We start from the raw sequence: 18,786 nt of genomic DNA, 5'->3' as shown, positions 1-18,786 counted from the left end.
GTAATAATTCTCTTATTGGTACATGCCACCTTTCTAATTTCCTTTAGGCAGTTAGGAGGATGTGAAGAGCTTTTGCTGACTGCTGGGTCTTGATTGCCTTCAGCTCAAAATAATTCACAAACAATTGGCACATTCTACAGTGGCCTGTTCTAAACCCCCTCAACACTGAGTAGATGGAGTTGCCGTAGTCTAGTTGGTAAAATGGTAATGGCCTGGGCTAGGGATGTGGACATAAATGAGAAAGTTCTCTAGAAAATTAGCATGGTTTCAAAATTATCAGGTTTCAAAACATACCTGTAATTGTCTACAGTTTTACCAATTTGACTGATATTTGTTCTGTAGATACTGTGTCAGACATTATGCTTGGGTGCTGTAGGGTATAGTAAGAAAAATGAGATAGAGTAAGACAGTTTTAGCACAAAGTAAAGTATGTATGGAAAGTATTATAAGAAAGACATAAAATGCTGGGACAACGGCAATTAAGAAAACAGACATTCTCTGCTCCCATAATGTTTATTCTGATGAGGGGTGGGGTGAGTAATGAGATAAAAAGCCTTGGTAAAGATATGATACAGAGGTGGAAAAGTATCAAGATTGGGTAGTTCATTTTGTCTGTTTAAGTTTTCCCTTTTCCACATTAATTTGCATAAGTCATGCCATTCATTGAGAGGCTGAGTGAGAGTACACCTCTTACTTTGTAAGCATAGAGCTAAGTGTTAGGGAAATAGAGACAGACCCATACTCTCTCCTTATGAAGCTTTCACTTAAGCAGGAAAGATAAACTGATATGGTAGGGTGACAGTGTTCCTCAGTATTATTAACCTGTTAACCGAGCGGGACCTATAAATACGGCAAACGGACGGTATATATTTTTGTAATCTTTTTTTTATTTTTTTATTTTATTGATTTTTTTACAGAGAGGAAGGAAAGGGGAGGGATAGAGAGTTAGAAATATCGATGAGATGAGAGAGAAACATCGATCAGCTGCCTCTTGCACACCCCCCACTGGGGATGTGCCGGCAACCAAGGTATATGCCCTTGACCAGAATCGAACCCAGGACCTTTAGGTCCGAAGGCCGACGCTCTATCCAATGAGCCAAACCGGTTTCGGCTATTTTTTGTAACTTTATCATTGTTTGTAAAATTTATAATTTTTTAATTTGACGTGTCCATTTTTTTTTTGTCGGTATTCTTTTCTATTTTTTTTGTAATTTTGTATTTTCCTTTGTGCTTTACATATATATATAAATAAACGAAAAAAATATATGTATTTCATTTATTTTCATTAAGTATAAATAAAAAAAAATATGAAATTACATCCTCCGGGCGTGACGTACTGCCACGTCCTAGTGAAAGAGTATTCATTCTCAAAATAGCATTTAGATGATAAATAATGTGGTTACCGTAAAGATAAGGGTCTTGAGAACTATGGGACCATATAGCAGAGAAGTAAAATTTAGTCTTAGGAGACTCAGGAAAAGTTTCCTTGAAGAACTGATATCTCAGTGGGGGCCTGTTAAATGAACAGAAATGGCTGGTAATGAGGGTGATTTACAGTGTGAAAGAGTAAGGTGAACTTATGTGTGAAAAGCTAGTGGTTAAAAAGCGATCCAAAATTTAAAGGAAAAGACAGGTTAGTATGGCTGGAACATAGAGTTCAAGAAAGACAATAGATTTTTAAAATACATTAAAAAAAATCAATTTTAGAGAGCGGAAAGGAGAGAGATAGAAACATCAATGATGAGAGAGAATCATCGATTGGCAGCCTCCTGTATGCCCCCACAGGGGATTAAGCCCAAAGCTCAAACTGTGACCTCTTGGGGAGGGGACCTCTACAACCACATGTTAATGTGGGATCAGCCTGTTTCGTATCTCCACGCCTCCTAAAAGTCTTTTTTTTTTTTTTTTAATTTAAATTTTGTCATTTTAAAAAATTGATTTTAAAGAGAGGAATGGTAGGTCAGAGAGAGAATGAGAGAAAGAGAAACATTGATTTGATGTTACACTTATTTATGCATTCATTGGTTGAGCCTTGTATGCGCCCTTACTATGGTATTTATTGAACCCACAACATTGGCGTATGGGGACAATGCTCTAACCAACCGAGCTCTTCTGGCCAGGGCTTTTCCTGCCAGTCTTGATGTGGCTTCTTTATATCCTTAGTCATAAGACTTCTGTAGAGCTAGATTTCAGGCAGTTCTGAATGATGGCGGTTCTGTAGTTTTAATTGTTATTTAAATGTGGTTGTGAGAGGATGTGAGTATCACATTTATCTACTCTTCCACCTTGACTGAAAGCTCAAATTTCTGCATTTTGCTTTTTAATTTGGCCTTGTCAGTTCAGTTCAACCAGAAGATATTGATTATTTATTAATGAGTAAATGGTATTTATTATTTATTAATGAATAATAATAAATGTCATTATTATCTATAATAATAAAAGTGTAATATGCTAACATCCAGGATGAAGCTTGGGCTTCAAGGGAAGCCTGGGTGCTGGCTGGCGACTGGAGGGAAACATGGGTCCCGGGTGCTGGAGAGAAGCTGGGTGCCAGCAGCTGGGGTAGGAAGGCCTACTCTGGCATGAATTTCCTGCCTCGGGCTACTAGCGAATAATAATAAATATTCATAAATTAACAGAAATAAGAGATAATGGAGAGAGAAACCAAGATGGCGGCATAGGTAACCGCCTAACCGCAGCCTCACACAACAATTTCAAAAAATACAGCTAAAATATAAAGTGGACATTATCCAGACTACAGGAAAGTTGACTGACTGGAAATTCTACAACGAGAAGGAAAGAGAAAACTAGAAGGAAAATCAGAGGAGCTGTAATAAGGTACGGAGACACGTTGTGTGCGCGGAGAGGACGGAGTCAGAGAGGAGGGGCGGCTGAGTGCCTGGTTGGCATTCCCTAGCAGGAAGGAGATAAAAGCTCCGGACTGTGCTGAACCCAGTTCCGACAGCACTGAAACTCAGTTCTGAGCGAGACTCTGGGGACCCAGACACATACATAGGGAATCTGGGCTTTAAGGCGGACGCTCAGGGGCGAAAGGCAGAGCCCTGGAGTCGTGCACATTTCACGCAGAGGACAGACTGTTGATTGAGCCACTGGATTGCCCTAACGAGAAGGAGACATAAGTTCCGGACTGCTCTTAACCTCACTTCCAACTGCACTGAACCCCAGTTGCAGGTTCGTTGCGGGAGAGACTAGACTGACTGGTAGTGGGCGAAACTCTAGGGCACCTTTCTCTCAGAGGTGCTTGCAGCGAGTACCAAAGGACACTGAGAAACACTAAGACTTGGGAGCCTCATAGGGCAGGGCTGAGGGAAGCCAAGGCTGTAGGCTCCACCCTGAAACTCTGCCCCATCCAAGCTGAGCACAGAGGCTCTTGCAGTTTTCCAAGTCTAGTGGAATAAGGCTGTCTCTTGGCATAGATACAGCTGTTCCTCCCACCCTACCAACTCAGAGAAGCAGTGAAAATGCCGAGACAAGGAAACAGATCACAAATGAAAGAAATGGAGGACAAAAAGCGACTGGATATAGAGTTCAAAACCACGCTTATAAGGTTTTTCAAGAGTCTCCTAGAAAAGGTCTATAAAATAAACAAGACCTATGAAGATATGAAAAGGGATCAACTAGAAATAATAAAGGATCAACTAGAAATAATAAGGGATCAACAAGAAATAATAAGGGATCAACAAGAAATAAAGAATACATTCTCTGAAATAAAAAATATTATACAGAGTCCTAAAAACAGAATGGAAGATCACAAGAATCAAGTCATAGACTTAGAACATAAAGAGCCAGAGGACACTCCTCAGCAAAAGCAAGAAGACAAGAGAATCCAGAAAGTTGAAGACAGTGTAAGAAACCTCTGAGACAACTTCAAGTGAACCAACATCAGAATTATGGGCATACCAGAAGACGACAGAGAGCAAGATACCAAAAACATATTGAAAGAAATAGTGACAGAAAACTTCCCCCACCTGGGGAAAGAAATAGACTTACAAGTCCAGGAAGCGCACAGAACCCCAAACAAAAGGAATCCAAAGAGGACCACATCATAATTACAATTCCAAAAGCAAAAGACAGAGAGAATATTAAAAGCAGCAAGAACAAAGCAGGTAGTTACTTATAAAGGAGCACCCATATGATTGTCAGCTGATTTCTCAACAGAAACCTTGCAGGCCAGACGAGAATGACAAGAAATATTCAAGGTGATGAACAACAAGAGCCTACAGCCAAAAATACTCTATCTGCAAAGCTATCACTCAGAATCGAAGGCCAGAAAGAGCTTCACAAATAAAAAAAGCTAAAGGAGTTCATCACTGCCAAACCAGAATTATATGAATTGCTGAAAGGGGTTCTTCAGGAAGAGGAAGAAGATACAGATAAAAATTATGATCAACAAATACGTAACTATCAACAAGTGAATCTAAAAACCAAGGGAATTAGAAAACCTGATGAACAATATTAACAATAATGAATATAATAGAATCAGAGGTACGGAAAGGAAGTGGAATGACAATTCTCTGGGAAAAGAAGAGAGGGGGTGCGGGAAGAGATTGAACATAAACTGTGCATCTATGGATGAGGACAATGGAGGGTGGGGAAAGGGCAGAGGGTGGGGTAGGAACCTGGTGGAGGGGAAAAAAATGAACTTTTGTAATAATATGAACAATAAAGATTTATTTTAAAAAAAGAAATAACATAATGAGGGTGATTGACAGTGTGAAAAAGTAAGCTGAACTTACGTGTGGAAGACTAGACTAGTGGTTAAAAATGGCTTATCTACTGCTTAGGATAGTAAAAAAGAAAATTATCTTGATATTGTCTATGGGTGTTTTGTTTAAGATTGGCAAGCAATTATACTATATCAAGAGAATTGGTGTCAAGAATAGGAGAAATGCTTTGAGTGAATGAACACCACATTCGTGCAGTTTATCTCTTTTATTATGTTGATAATCACAAAAACATATTTTTTGTTCATTCTTTGACTGCCCCTCCCCCCTTTTAAAACTTAATCATGGTTCTTGGCTATTGTGCAATGTTATTCATTGCCTACAGGAACCTGCTATGCTAAAGTAGTGGTTCTCAGTGTGTGAGGCCCTTTTAGGGGGTCCACAAGGTCAAAACTATGTTCACATTAATACTAAGTTATTCCTTGCCTTTTTTACTCATTAATTTTTCCAGAGATTACATGACCTATGATTTTGTTACAGATTGAATGCTGAGGTAGATATGAGAATCTAATGGTTTTCCAATAAGCCAATTATTAAAGCAATTTTTTAAATATTAAAAAATATATATATTTTATTGATTTTCCACAGAGAGGAAGGGAGAGGGACAGAGAGCTAGAAACATCGATGAGAGAGAAACATCAACCAGCTGCCTCTTGCACACCCCCTAGTGAGGATGTGCCCGGAACCAATGTTCATGCCCTTGACTGGAATCGAACCTGGGACCTTTCAGTCCGCAGACCAACGCTCTATCCATTGAGCCAAACCGGTTTCGGCTAAAGCAATTTTTTAAAAACGGTTTTTGTTTTAGAGACTATATTTTTATACAAAACAATATGTTAACATGCAATGCATTTATTATGCATTTTAAATGAATAATTTTTTAATCAGTTTTAATTTCTAATAGGTAAATATCAATAGGTATAACTCACATAAACAAAAGCTCTTTGGGATCCTCAATAATTTTTTACTAGCTTAAAGAGGTCCTGTGACCAAAAAGTTTGAAAGTATTCTGTTAAAGGAAGATTTCATGCTTAGCCCAGGAGACATTTCTTTTGAGAAAAAAGAAGATAACTCATGATTTGAGTTCCCCCAGAGATAGATAAGGATTGATCGCAGGTAGTTTGATGGTTGATCCTAGGAAAGTGGGCAATTATCAAGTCAGTTACTATTGTGAGCACTTGGAGCTCAGTCCCTCTGGAAACTCTGGGAGGCAGTTTTGAACTGTGGGGCAGTGAGCTGGTATATTTATTTATCATCTCTTCTCCCTCATTGAGTGAGCGATGCTACTAGGGACATTAGCTTTTTTACACTTCTGGCCTGTCCTGCACAGAGCCAAAGCATGCTCCCCAACTGGAAAAAAGCTATTAGGCAGAGAGTTACAGATGTTCTTCAGAGTGTAGAAAGGAAACTAGAGGGGAGATGGTTGTGTTCTGACAGTGTTTGCGATATGCCTTCTTTTTTCTGTTGGTGGAGTGTGTGTGTTATCAGATCTCTGTGTATCCTTGTTTTTTTTTAAATTATTTTTCACAGCCTTCTACATTTTTTATAGCCTTCGATTTGTTGTTAAATTGGATCCCACCCCCACCCCAAACATAGGAAATCCTTTAAAAAACAAATATTTTTTTGTCTTTTTAAGGTGTGTATGGGCATATCTGTTCTTCAATTAGATGGTATATCTTTTGGAGTACGTAATTTCCTATATTACAAAGACTTTTCTTCCTGGTCATTGCTTAGTGTTTGACTAAAAGTGCCTCATTCAAATTTTAAAATAACTAAGTGGACAAGTTTATTACAGTTAAAGAAATAGTTAAAAGACTTTGCTAAGAATACTGTTTCTGTTGTTTGCTTAGCACAGGTAAAGTGCCTTGAAAGAATTATAAATAGGAAATAATGCTCCTGCTAGAAATGTAAAATTTCTGATTAGTGGTTAGGATGGGGTAAAGCTGGTGGTAGAAAAAGGAAATTATTTTAAAAACCCTTTATATTTTACTAGAGGCCCGGTGCACAAAATTTGTGCATGGTGTCGGGGGGAGGGGGGAGTGTCCCCCAGCCTAGCCTGCTCCCTCTCCAATCTGAGACCCTTCAAGGGATGTTAAATTGCCTGTTAAAGGGCAGTCGGACCTCTGTCTCACAATCCAGGACTGCTGGCTCCCAACTGCTTTCCTGCATGCCTTCCTGATTGCCCCTAACCGCTTCTGCCTGCCAGCCTGATCACCCGCTAACCATTCCCTGCCAGCCTGATTGATGTCTAACTGCTCCCCTGCCAGCCTGTTTGCTCCCAACTTCCCTCCTCTGCTGGCCTGGTCACCCTTAACTGCCTCCCCTAAAGAGTTGATCGCCTCCAACTGCTCTCCTTTGCAGACCTGGTCCCTCTTGGCTGCTGCTCCCCCCCCCCCCCCCCCCGGCCTGGTGCCTCCCTGCTGGCATTCTTGTGGTGTCATTCTTGTGTCCACATAGGGACAGGATCTTTGACCACATGGGGGCAGTCATCTTGTGTGCTGGAGTGATGGTCAATCTGCATATTATTCTTTTATGAAATAGGATAGAGGCCTGATGCATGGGTGGGGGCCAGCTGGTTTGCCCTGAAGGGTGTCCTGTATCAGGGTGGGGGTTCCCTTGGTGTGTGGAGCAGCCTGGGCGAGGGGCCTGTGGTGGTTTACAGGCTGACCATGCCCCTCGGGCAACCCAAGCAGAGGCCCTGGTATCTGGAATTGATTTATCTTCTACAATTGAAACTGGAGCAGAGCCAAACCCCCTGCTCACACGGGCTGCTGCCATTTCTGTTTGGTTTTATGTATCTTCTATAATTGAAATTTTGTATCCTTGAGTGGAGGCCTAGGCCAGCCAGGGCAGGTGGAAAGCTTTGCTTCCTCCATTGCCAGGGGAAACCCTAGCCTACTCTTTCCAGCTCCATGGCTGCCGCCTTTTTTCTTGGGATTTATTTTCTATAATTGAAACTTTGTGTCCTTGAGTAGAGACCTTGGCTGGCCAGGGTATGTGGAAAGCTTGGCTTCCTCTATTGAAACCCAAGCCTCTCAACTGCTCTCTGTGGCTGCAGCCATCTTGGTTGTGGTTAATTTGCATACTCGCTCTGATTGGCTGGTGGGCGTGGCTTGAGCGGAGTGATGGTTATTTTGCATATTACTCTTTTATTAGGTAGTATCAGCATTTAATGATCTGAAATTCCTCTGTTAAAGAACACAGTAAAATTATGAGCAAAACCAAGTCATGTTACAAAGTGTTGAGATATCACTTTTACTTTAAGTACATGATTGAGGGGAAATACTTAACAGCCTGTAAGTTAGGAGACCTAGTTTTAAAGTTATTTGTTATAACGTAGATGTTTAATTTTTCTGGTCATAGTTTTATAAATATATGGCCTTAGTTTATATGTAAATATGAGTGGATTGCTAGCTATATAGGTCTGGGAATCTCTCTTCTGAAATCCCACACGTGCAAAAACTCTGGGGTAGAAACATACTTGGCATGATGACAAGAGGCCACTGTGAATAGTCTAGTATGTGTGAGGAGGGAAGAGGAATAGGACTTGACATCAGAGAAGTAAACAGTAAGAGCAGAAGTCAGATTGTGTAGGGCCTTTTATGCCATTGTAAAATTAAGGGAGGTGGAAAGGCATTGGAGGGACATAAAGTATTACATAATGTGATTTACATTTAAACAAGATTACTTTAGCTGCTGTGTGGGGTAGAAGCAGGGAGAGCAAGAGGAAATTGCCCTAGTCAGTTTTGCTTAAATCTTCTAATCATCGTATAGGCTTTATTTGAGGAGGTAAAGGCCAGATAGCTATATAAACTTACTATTGTAAACATATTGACCCTGCAAAGAACACATAATCTCCAGTTTTCCAGCTTTTATTGGAACAAAGATGGGAGAATACATATTTTTTCTTTTAGTGTTTGTTATAGTTCAAAGATGATTACAAATTTAATCAGGAAGATAATGGGAGGATGGATGGATAAATAGAAAAGAGAATATTCTTCTAGGCAGGATACTCTGCATCTTGCTGTGTATGTTTGACACTATTGTCTTTGTGCTATTTGTGTCTCAGTTTTTTCCCCATTATTATTCAGAGTGTTTTTTGTGGATTAAATGATGCCCCACTGTATGTCTTTCTTCTCTGAGGCTAAGACAGTGAGTGTTAAAGGTATAAGTGAGCAAAGGAAAGGAATGTAATCTACATTTCACTCTTGGAAATCACAGTGTGGAAAAAGCATTTATTTCAGTTTGGCAAACATGTACTGGGTATACGTTATGTGGGAGACACTACATGTTGCCTCCAAGACTAGAGGCCCGATGCATGAAGATTTGTGCAAGAATGGGCCTTCCTTCCTTTGGCTGCCAGCACAGCCTTCGATCAGGCCCAAGCTGCCTTTCTGCCTTCCCATGATGCCCAGAGGCTGGCGCTGCTGGGGTGGTGCAGAATGCCTGCGAGTGTCCCACCCCCATAATTTGCATATGCTTGGCACCTGCATATGCAAAATTAACTTACCGTGTTTCTCGGAAAATAAGACATCCCCTGAAAATAAGACCTAGCTCAACTTTGGGAGAAAAAAATTAATATAAGACACTGTCTTATTTTCGGGGAAACAGGGTACCATCTTTGTTGGGTTAATTTGCATACTCACTCCTGATTGCCTGGTGGGAGTCATGAAGGTATGGTCATTTTTGCATGTTTCTCTTTTATTAGTGTAGATAGAATTTTCTGGGAGGTTTTTTTTTTTTAAGCTTTTTATTTATTTTTATTTTTTTATTTTTTATTTTTAAAAAAATATATTTTATTGATTTTTTACAGAGAGGAAGGGAGAGAGATAGTTAGAAACATCGATGAGAGAGAGTCATCGATCAGCTGCCTCTTGCACACCCCCTACTGGGGATATGCCCGCAACCAAGGTACATGCCCTTGACCGGAATCGAACCCGGGACCCTTAAGTCCCCAAGCCGACGCTCTATCCATTGAGCCAAACCGGTCCCGGCTAAGCTTTTTATTTTTATTTTATTTATTTATTTAAAAAAATCTTTATTGTTCATATTATTACAAATGTTCCTTCCCCCCTCCCCCCTGTTGTTCTCCTTCATCAGGTTCCCACCCCACCCCCCTTTCCCCACCCCCATTGTCTTCATCCATAGGTGCACAGTTTATGTTCAGTCTCTTCCCACACCCCCCTCTCCCCAAGAATCGTCAATTCACTCCCCTTCCATACCTCTGATTCTGTTATATTCAACAATTAATATTGTTCATCAGATTTTTTTTTTAATTTTCTTGGTTTTTAGATTCACTTGTTGATAGTTACGTATTTGTTGTTCATAATTTTTATATTTTTTACTTTCTCTTCTGAAAGAACTCCCTTGAGCAATTCATATAATTCTGGTTTGGTGGTGATTAACTCCTTTAGCTTTTTTTTTTTATTATTGGTGAAGCTCTTTATCTGGCCTTCGATTCTGAGTAATAGCATTGCTGGATAGATTATCTTTGGCTGTAGGTTCTTACTATTCATCACCTTGAATATTTCTTGCCATTCTTGTCTGGCCTGCATGGTTTCTGTTGAGAAATCAGCTAATAATCGTATAGGTGCTCCTTTATAGGTAACTACCTGCTTTGCTCTTGCTGCTTTTAATATTTTCTCTTTGTCTTTTGCTCTTGGAATTTTAATTATGATGTGTCTTGGTGTGGTCCTCTTTGGATTCCTTTTGTTTGGAGTTCTGTGCGCTTCCTGGACTTGTAAGTCTAATTCTTTCACCAGGTGGGGAAAGTTTTCTGTCACTATTTCTTTCAGTATGTTTTCGATATCTTTCTCTCTCTCATCTTCTGGGATGCCCATAATTCTGATGTTGGTTCGCTTGAAGTTGTCCCAGAGGTTTCTTATATTATCTTCAACTTTCTGGATTCTCTTGCTTTCTTGCTTCTGCGGAGGAGTGTCTTCTGGCTCTTTATGTTTCAAATCTTTGACTTGATTCTTGCGATCTTCCATTCTGTTTTTAGGACTCTGTAAAATATTTTTTTATTTCAGACAATGTATTCTTTATTTCTCGTTGATCCCTTATTATTTCTAGTTGATCCCTTTTCATATCCTCATAGGTCTCGTTTATTTTATCGGTTTTTTCTACCTTATAAGTATGGTTTTGAACTCTATATCCAGTCGCTTTTTGTCCTCCATTTCTTTCGTTTGTGATCTTTGTCCTTGTCTCTGCATTTTCGCAGCTTCCCTGAGTTGGTAGCCTTAAAAGTCTCTGTGTTCTGTTTGGATGTAGTTTCAGGGTGGAGCCTATAGCTTTGGCTTCCGTCAGCCACGCCCTATGCAGCTCCTGAGTCTCAGTATTCCTTAGGGTCCTTCAGTACTCGTTGTAACCACCTCTGAGGGAAAGGTGTCCTCGATTTTCGCCTGCTATCAAACAGTCTAGGCTCTCCCCCAATGAGCCCAGAACTGGGGTTCAGTTCAGTTGGAAGTGGAGTTGGAGGTGGCGTTCAGAGCAGACTGGGGCTTTTGTCTCCTTCCCGCCAGGGCAATCCCGAGAGGCACAGCCAACCGTCCCTTCTCTGCGCACAATGCGCATCTCTGGGACGTCCTTTCTCTAGGTCTAGCCTAGAACTGGGGTTCAGAGCAGTTGGAACTGGGGCTCAGCACAGTCCGGAGCTTCTGTCTCCTTCCCGCTAGGGCAATCTAGTAGCAGAGTCAACAGTCCATCCTCTGCGCGCAATGTGCATGCCTCCAGGGGTTCTGCCTTTTGCATCTCCCCTGGGATTTCGCCTCACAGCCCCGGCTCCCTCTGTACGAGCCTGGGTCCCCAGGGTCTGGCCTACAACTGGGGTTCAGTACAGTCCGGAGCTTTTATCTCCTTCCCACTAGGGAACGCCAGCCAGGCACTCAGCCTCCCCCTCCTTTCCGGCTCCGTCCTCTTGGCGCGCGCCGCGTGTCTCCGTACCTTATAGCTCCTCCGCTCTTCCTTCTGGTTTTCTCCTTGCTTCTCGTTGTAGAATTTCCAGTCAGTCGACTTTGCTGTAGTTCTGGGTAATGTCCATTTTATATTTTAGTTGTATTTTATTGAAATTGTTGTGTGCGGCTGCGGTTAGGTGTTTACCTGTGCAGCCATCTTGGATTCTCTCTTTCTGGGAGTTTTAAAGTTAAGAAAAATCTTTTTAAATTAGAGATGTAGACCAGGAAGTTTTCCATGAGAGGTCATTTTTATTTTTATGAATGGGTAGAATTTAGTGTTTTGTTTTGTTTTTTCAAAAACAATACTTACAAATAATTTATGTACAGTTAATTGAATATTTAAGGCTTAAAATTTGACGAGTTTTGATATGTAAAATAATCACCATTGTGAAATGAACATTTCCATCATTCCCCAACTTTTCTCATGTTCTTTAGTAATTTATGCCTTCTTATCCCAGGCAATCTTGATTTGGGGAGAATTGATATCTTAACAGTATTGATTATTCCAAGCTATGAAAACATACTATCTTTCCATTCATGAGGTTTATAATTCCTCTGGGGAATGTTTTTAGTTTTCAGTATAGAGAACTTGGATGTTTCCATTAGACTTAATCCTGAATATTTTGTTTTTGGATGCCATATACTTTTTTAAAAATTCATTTTCCAATTGCCTGCTGCTAGTATATGAAAATGTAATTGATTTTTTTTATAGTAACCTTGTATCCTATAATCTCGTTAGTTCTAGTAGTTGTTTTGAAGATGCCTTGGGAGTTTCTATATAAACAGTTGTCACCTGCAAATAGACAGTTTTCTTGTCCCTCTGTGTCTTCCCACAATGTGTCTTCCCACAATGTCTTCCCTGTGTCTTTCCCTGTGTCTTCCCACAATGACTAAAATTTCCAGTAGGGTATTGAATAGGAGTGGTGAAGTCACTCATTTTTTTTTTCATTTGTAAGGGAAAAAGTGTTTAGTCTTTCACCCCTAAATATAACATAAGCTGTAGGGCTTCCGTAGATGCTATTTTTCAGATCCAGCACAGTAAACCTAGTTGGAGGTATACCTAAAAACCAATAGATAAGTTAGAATACTAAAATATATCTAAATCTGAAAGGGTGGAGGAAAGGAACTAAAAACATAGAGGTGAAACAGAAAACAATTTAGATCCAAATCTAACAATACCAACAGTTACATAAATGTTAACGGTCTAAACATGCCAGTAAAAAAGGCAGAGATTATCAGAGATGCTAAAAAAGCAGACTCGGCTAAATGTGGCCTACAAGGGTCATGACTTCAGATACAGATGAGTTGAGAGTAATGCTTGGAAAAATATATGCCATACAAACAGTAAGCATAAGGGTGCAATGACTATATTAACCAGTTAACTACTACACGTCCAAAATGGAAACCATCCCCACACAGCATGATGTTTTGAATTTGATTTAAAAAATCCATTTGATAGTGGATCAAATGGATAACCAGCTCTGTTCCACAAGGTCATTCGGATGTCCATGTTTATTCTACTCTGGTCTTCCCATTGTTCCGTAGTTGTTTAAGTTCATTTTCAGAAACAAAGTACAAAACTGAATGTTGGAGAATTTGATGACATACCTTCAAATTGTATTAAAGTTGCTGGATATATGAGCTAATAATTATTTATTTTGTTCTTGTATTTTAGGCCTCAACTCCATATAGCATAGATTCAGATTCTTTGGGAATGGAGTGTATTATTTCGGGAAGTGCCTCTCCAACTCTGGCAATCAACACTGTGACTAACAAAGTAATTACATTTTTAAAAACACTTTTAAAATGTCATTGAGTAATACATTTAATTTGCCTTTATAATAACAATAGAATTTTATATGGTTGAATTTAAAGATATAAATTTGTCAGCTTGAAAGCGGAATCTACAGTGTTCTACAAGTTAGAAGAAAATATTTCTCTATTTCCAATAGAGAAATTGGAAGGTGCTTTTTGGGAAGTTCTATAAGAAATTCTTGATACTGCCAGTTCTCATTGATAGAATTTTTGAGTCAACATTTTATTGTATTAATTTGTTTCAAAATCATTGACTACCCATCTAAATATATTTTAAAAAGGTTGTCGAATTCCCAGAGAGTCAACAGAATCAAAATAAATAATTTAGACAAACTCATAAAGTTCTTTGGAGTGGTGATCAACCTGTTTTAAGATGTTTGAGTTTTCTGACATACCCAGAAAATAGTATGTGGTAGTTTGCTGCATTTTTTTTTTTAAACAAGAGTAAAAACTTTGTGCTAACATAGCTACATAGTGGAATACAGATGTCTCTTCTTTACAAGGTATTTATTAAATCTTATATCTTAAAACCGTAAAAAGGCCCTGGAGGTTCATGAAGTAACTCAGTCCTATGTGTGCATGTTTTCTCCATTATTAGACCATAAGCACCTTGAAGCCATACATTGCTCACACTCGTGCTCACATTCTTTTAGTCTTGCTATTACCATCTCCTCTCTGGTGCTTCACTTGTTCTTGCTTTATCTCCATCTTTCACTCTTCCACTCACTCATAACATGCATAAACACATATACATGTACACATTTGCACTAATTTGTATACATAGGAATTTTTATTTGTAGAAAGATAATAAACAGAAGACATTATATAATAAGAATGACTAATTAGATTTTGAACTTAGAAAGGAAACTAGCAGCTGAGATGTAAAGTAATGGTTTTTCCCCAAATATAAATCGATGGAATGATTTTCATCAGGATCACTTAGGATAGGTGTGTTTGTGTGTGTGTATGTGTGTTTATGTGTGTGTGTATATAAGGGGGAAGGATTCCTAGATTCCATTATAGGCCTATCAAAAAAGTTACTTTCCTTGTGAATAGGGTGCAGGAAACTATACTTTCAAATCATCCCTAATGATGCCCAGCTAGCCTTGAGAATTTCTGGTAAAGCAGATGGGTTAGAATCAGAAATATCCAATACCGGTCTTTGCAGTAGTCCAAGTAGGAGATAGTGAGGTCTAAACATAGATAGTTGTGGCTACTAGGAAACAATTAGGAAATAGTAGTGCTAGGTCTTTATGACTAAATAATATGGGACTCAAAGGAGCTGCAATTTTTGGACTTTTGCTTCCTGATAACAATGGAATAGCTAGAATCAGTTTAACCCTTCTGCCTGTCTATATAAAATACCACCCCCACCACCAATAAAAAAGAGGGAGGAGGCATTGGAGAACAAAACAACAAAGACTTCATTATTCAGTATTTCCCTTGAGACATTTCCCAATTCTCAGTGTATGACATAGAGTAGGGGTGTCGAACTCAATCAGAGAAGGGGCCAAAATCTAAAATCCAGCCTAAATTGCGGGCGGAATGGTTTACTGAACAGTCATAAACTGTCATTGTGATGGAAACGCAGCGGAGTGCAGTGATGACAGCGCGGTGCGGGCCACATTGCAAGGCCTGGCGGGACGGATTTGGCCCGTGGGCCTTGTGTTTTACACATGTGACATAGAGGCTAAATAAAAAGCAGCCTAGAGCAGTCATTGAGTTAGGGAGAGGAAAATGAGTTTGGGGCTACCAAACAGAGTTGAGGACTACGGTCCGGAGAAATCTCAGAAGTAAGCTAAAGTTTTTGCAAGCAACATCCACTTAAGGCATTTGATAACTCCTAACCTGCATGTGCTTGGGCTCAGACACAGACAGACCAAAAAGGTTTTTTCACTGGCCAGAATTCAGCAGTCTCACAGAGAAGGGGAAGACAAAGGGGGGGGGGAGGGGGGACGGGGGGGGGGGGGATAACAATGTAAACATCCACAAGTGATCTAGATAATGATTTTTAAATAACTGACTAATATGTCCAAGATTATAGATGAATTATAGAAAATTCATTAGAGAATTGTAATCAGTATTGAACCTTGAAGAGAAAACTATAGAGCTAAAATGAAATAATAACTGAGCCCGGCTGGCATGGTTCAGTGGTTGAGCTTCGACCTAAGAACCGGGAGGTCATGGTTCAATTCCTAGACAGAGCACATGTCCAGGTCCCCAATACGGGTCATGTGGGAGGCAGCCGATCAATGATTCTCTTCTTTCATTGATGTTTCTCTCTCTCTCTTCTTTCTTCTCTGAAATCAATAAGAATATACTTTTAGAAAATCAGAGGAAAAAACCAGGCAACTTCAAGGGAACACAAATCAAGACAGTTCCTTTTAACTACTGGGTATTCTTCACTGCCACACACTGGGTTTTTATTAAAAACTACGGGCTCAGTGCATGAATTCGTGCACCTTGAAAGGAACTGTGGGCCACGAGGCTGTGGTGGGCATGGGCAGTCTGGCCTCGCCTGCCACAGCCCTGCTCCCGCCGCTCACACCCTCGCTGATGGTGCAGAGTGATTGGGGCTGGTACCAGCAGCAGGTGTGAGCAGGGCCATTGCCGTCAGTGGGTGCAAGCTGGGGCTATTGCTCCATCACCCCTTAGGAACAGAAGGAGGTGGAGAAGCCCTCAGGGGCAATTGGGGCTGCAGCTGCCACTTACACCCACTAATGGTGCCTATTGATTGGGACTAATGCTGGATGCTGGCAGTGGGTGCAAGCGGTGGCTGCGGGTGTGAGCGGGCCGGCTGATCACCCCTCAGGAGCAAGAGAAGGTGGATAAATCCTGAGGGGTGACCGGGACCAGCTTCGGCAGCAGATGTGAGCACCAGGCAGGACTGGAGCAAAGCATTTTCAGTAACTACCAGAGGCTCGCTCCAGTGACAGTGACTGGCGCCCTGCCTTGGTCTGACACCCCCACTCACGTGTTCCACCATCACACCACAGCCGATGCCAGCCATGTTCTGAACGTGTTCCCTGGTAGTCAATGCATGTCATAGCTACCGGTTGTTCAGTTGTTCCTCCATTCGATCTATTTGCATAGTAGCCTTTTATTATATAGTATACTGGAATAGTTATATAAATGTGATCTCTTCTCTCACAATGTCTTACTGTACTGTATGCACCATGCGGATATGTTGGACAAAGGGATGATTCACCTCCCAGATGGGACAGAGCAGGACAGCTCGAGGTTTCATCATGCTACTCACAATAGTACGCAATTTAAAACTCATGAATTGTTTATTTTTGGAATTCTCCATTTAATATTTTTGGGCTGTGGTTGACTGTGGGTAACTGAAACTGTTTAAGGGGGTACTACTTCTTCCCTATAAGTTCCTATCGATAGATACATAATTGTTCCCTGCTGATATGTATTTGAATATGGTACAGTCTTGCTTTGCCTTATGTGGAGGAGGATATATGCCTAGTTTTCAACATACCTAGCCAGCCTCTTCTGGCAAATATTTGTGAGCATTGAGCATGACTGCTTTTTGCACAGAGAGAAAAATAGTATAGCCCAAATAGGTATTAAATTCAGCAAATATTTATTATATACTGAGCAGAAAGCATTGTACTATGTATATTTACTTATTGGTGACTCAAGGAGCTAACAGTTTAGTAATAGATAAAAAAGCTCGTGTATTAATTTTTTCCACAGAAGTGAGACCATAGAAGAAAAGTTAGTAGTGGCATCTGAATAGAACCTTGAGGGAAGAATAGTTAGGCTACTTTTAAAAACTTTTTTGTTTATTTCTAATAAAAAATTATGCTTATTATTAACAAACTTGAGCGTTGTAAAAATACATACTGTCTGTGATAAAAGTCTTCAGGAATACCCAGCTCCTGCTAGTTAACCATTGTTAACATTGTGATATATAGCCCTTCATGTCTAATGCTTATATACAGGGTGGGGAAAAGTAGGTTTACAGTTATGAGTATATAAAACAGTTTATTCTTATATTATTATTAATTATTGTATTTTCCATATGAACAGCTATAAACCTACTTTTGCCCACCATATATTAGCATATTATTATTATTTATTATTACTTTAAAAAACTAGATCATATATCTGATTTTGCAAATGTGTTAGAAAGAGTGTCCAATTTCCAGTATTAAAAACATTGATATCTGATTTTTTTAAATTCTATTTTTTGTGTTCTTTGTTTGATGCCTAAGATTATGATAGTGAACAGGAGTTTTGCTAAAGCTTGAGTAAAAATAAATTTATGCTTTGTAGAAATATTTAAAGTCTACTGTAATTCACTTACCAAAAGTTGATGAACTAATTATAACTTGATAGTAAATTGAATTTATGTATCTCTGGATAGGATATATCCTATCGTTTGAGAGTAAATTATTTCATAGTGAATATGGAGTTAGCAGTGATGGGCATGGAATTGGAGTAGGTAGGCACCAAAGAAAAGACCACTAACTTTTTATTCCATATTCAGCAGCTAGTTGTACTTTTGTAGAGTTGCTTAAAAAAGTACTCTTTATAGTAAGAATTACTTATTCAAATGTTGCTTTTCTTTTCAATCTAGGTAACATTGTACAACACTGAGCAGGATGGTAGTGATAGTCCACGCAGTAGCCTTAACAACAGTCTCTCAGACCAGAGTTTGGCATCTGTTAATTTGAATAGTGTTGGAAGTGTGCATAGTTATACACCGGTAAGTCTTGATGAAGTTAACTTCTTTGTTGAGTACTCATTTAATGCTTAACACCAAACCAAACGTAATTGAAATGCTAATAAAAAATGAAGATGTATATTTTTAACTGATCAATTCATTAGCTTAGATAACTCGAACTTATTTCTACCTTCATAGTGTTTTAATTGGATACTTGTATTTTACCAAGTTAGATACAAATATATGCTTGTGTACTATGTTATATATTTCGGTTTTCTAGATGTGTTTTGTGTCCAAGTGATGAGCAGTTGGAATAGAAGAAGATTATTCCTCAGTCTAGCATAGCTATATTTTAGTCCTTGGTAAAAGAGCCTAGAGGATGTATGTGTATATCACCTTATTTCCAGCTGTAGATTTGAGAAGAGGATTCTATAAATCTCAAGGTTAGAATGAACCTGCTACCAAGTTGTTAACCAGTCTTGTATTTAAATTTTTGTCTGGAAAACAAAGGGACCTGTGTGAGTGTTTTTGCTCCTGTGCTGATTTGATTATCTATTATATGAGTACATGGCCCTTGAGATATTTGATACTT

At 39.5% G+C, this 18,786-nt stretch overlaps 1 protein-coding gene across 5 annotated transcripts in view; it reads left to right on the top strand.

The window, feature by feature from the left end:
- The window catches only part of FOXJ3 (forkhead box J3), a 124,533-nt gene that overhangs the window by 87,755 nt on the left and 17,992 nt on the right, over nt 1-18,786 (top strand). For 4 of the 5 annotated variants that reach the window (XM_045584688.1, XM_036444310.2, XM_036444312.2 and 1 more), the window contains 2 exons: nt 13,374-13,475; nt 18,108-18,236. In XM_045584688.1, coding sequence (XP_045440644.1) covers nt 13,374-13,475; nt 18,108-18,236 — 231 coding nt within the window. The remainder of the gene's footprint in view (nt 1-13,373; nt 13,476-18,107; nt 18,237-18,786) is intronic. The other variant, XM_036444311.2, reaches the window with a different exon arrangement.

The sequence above is a fragment of the Pipistrellus kuhlii genome, unplaced genomic scaffold (assembly GCF_014108245.1).
Source record: "Pipistrellus kuhlii isolate mPipKuh1 unplaced genomic scaffold, mPipKuh1.p scaffold_m20_p_2, whole genome shotgun sequence".
Taxonomy (NCBI): domain Eukaryota; kingdom Metazoa; phylum Chordata; class Mammalia; order Chiroptera; family Vespertilionidae; genus Pipistrellus; species Pipistrellus kuhlii.
Note: the sequence above shows the minus strand (reverse complement) of the source record. Positions and strands in the feature narration are given on the sequence as shown.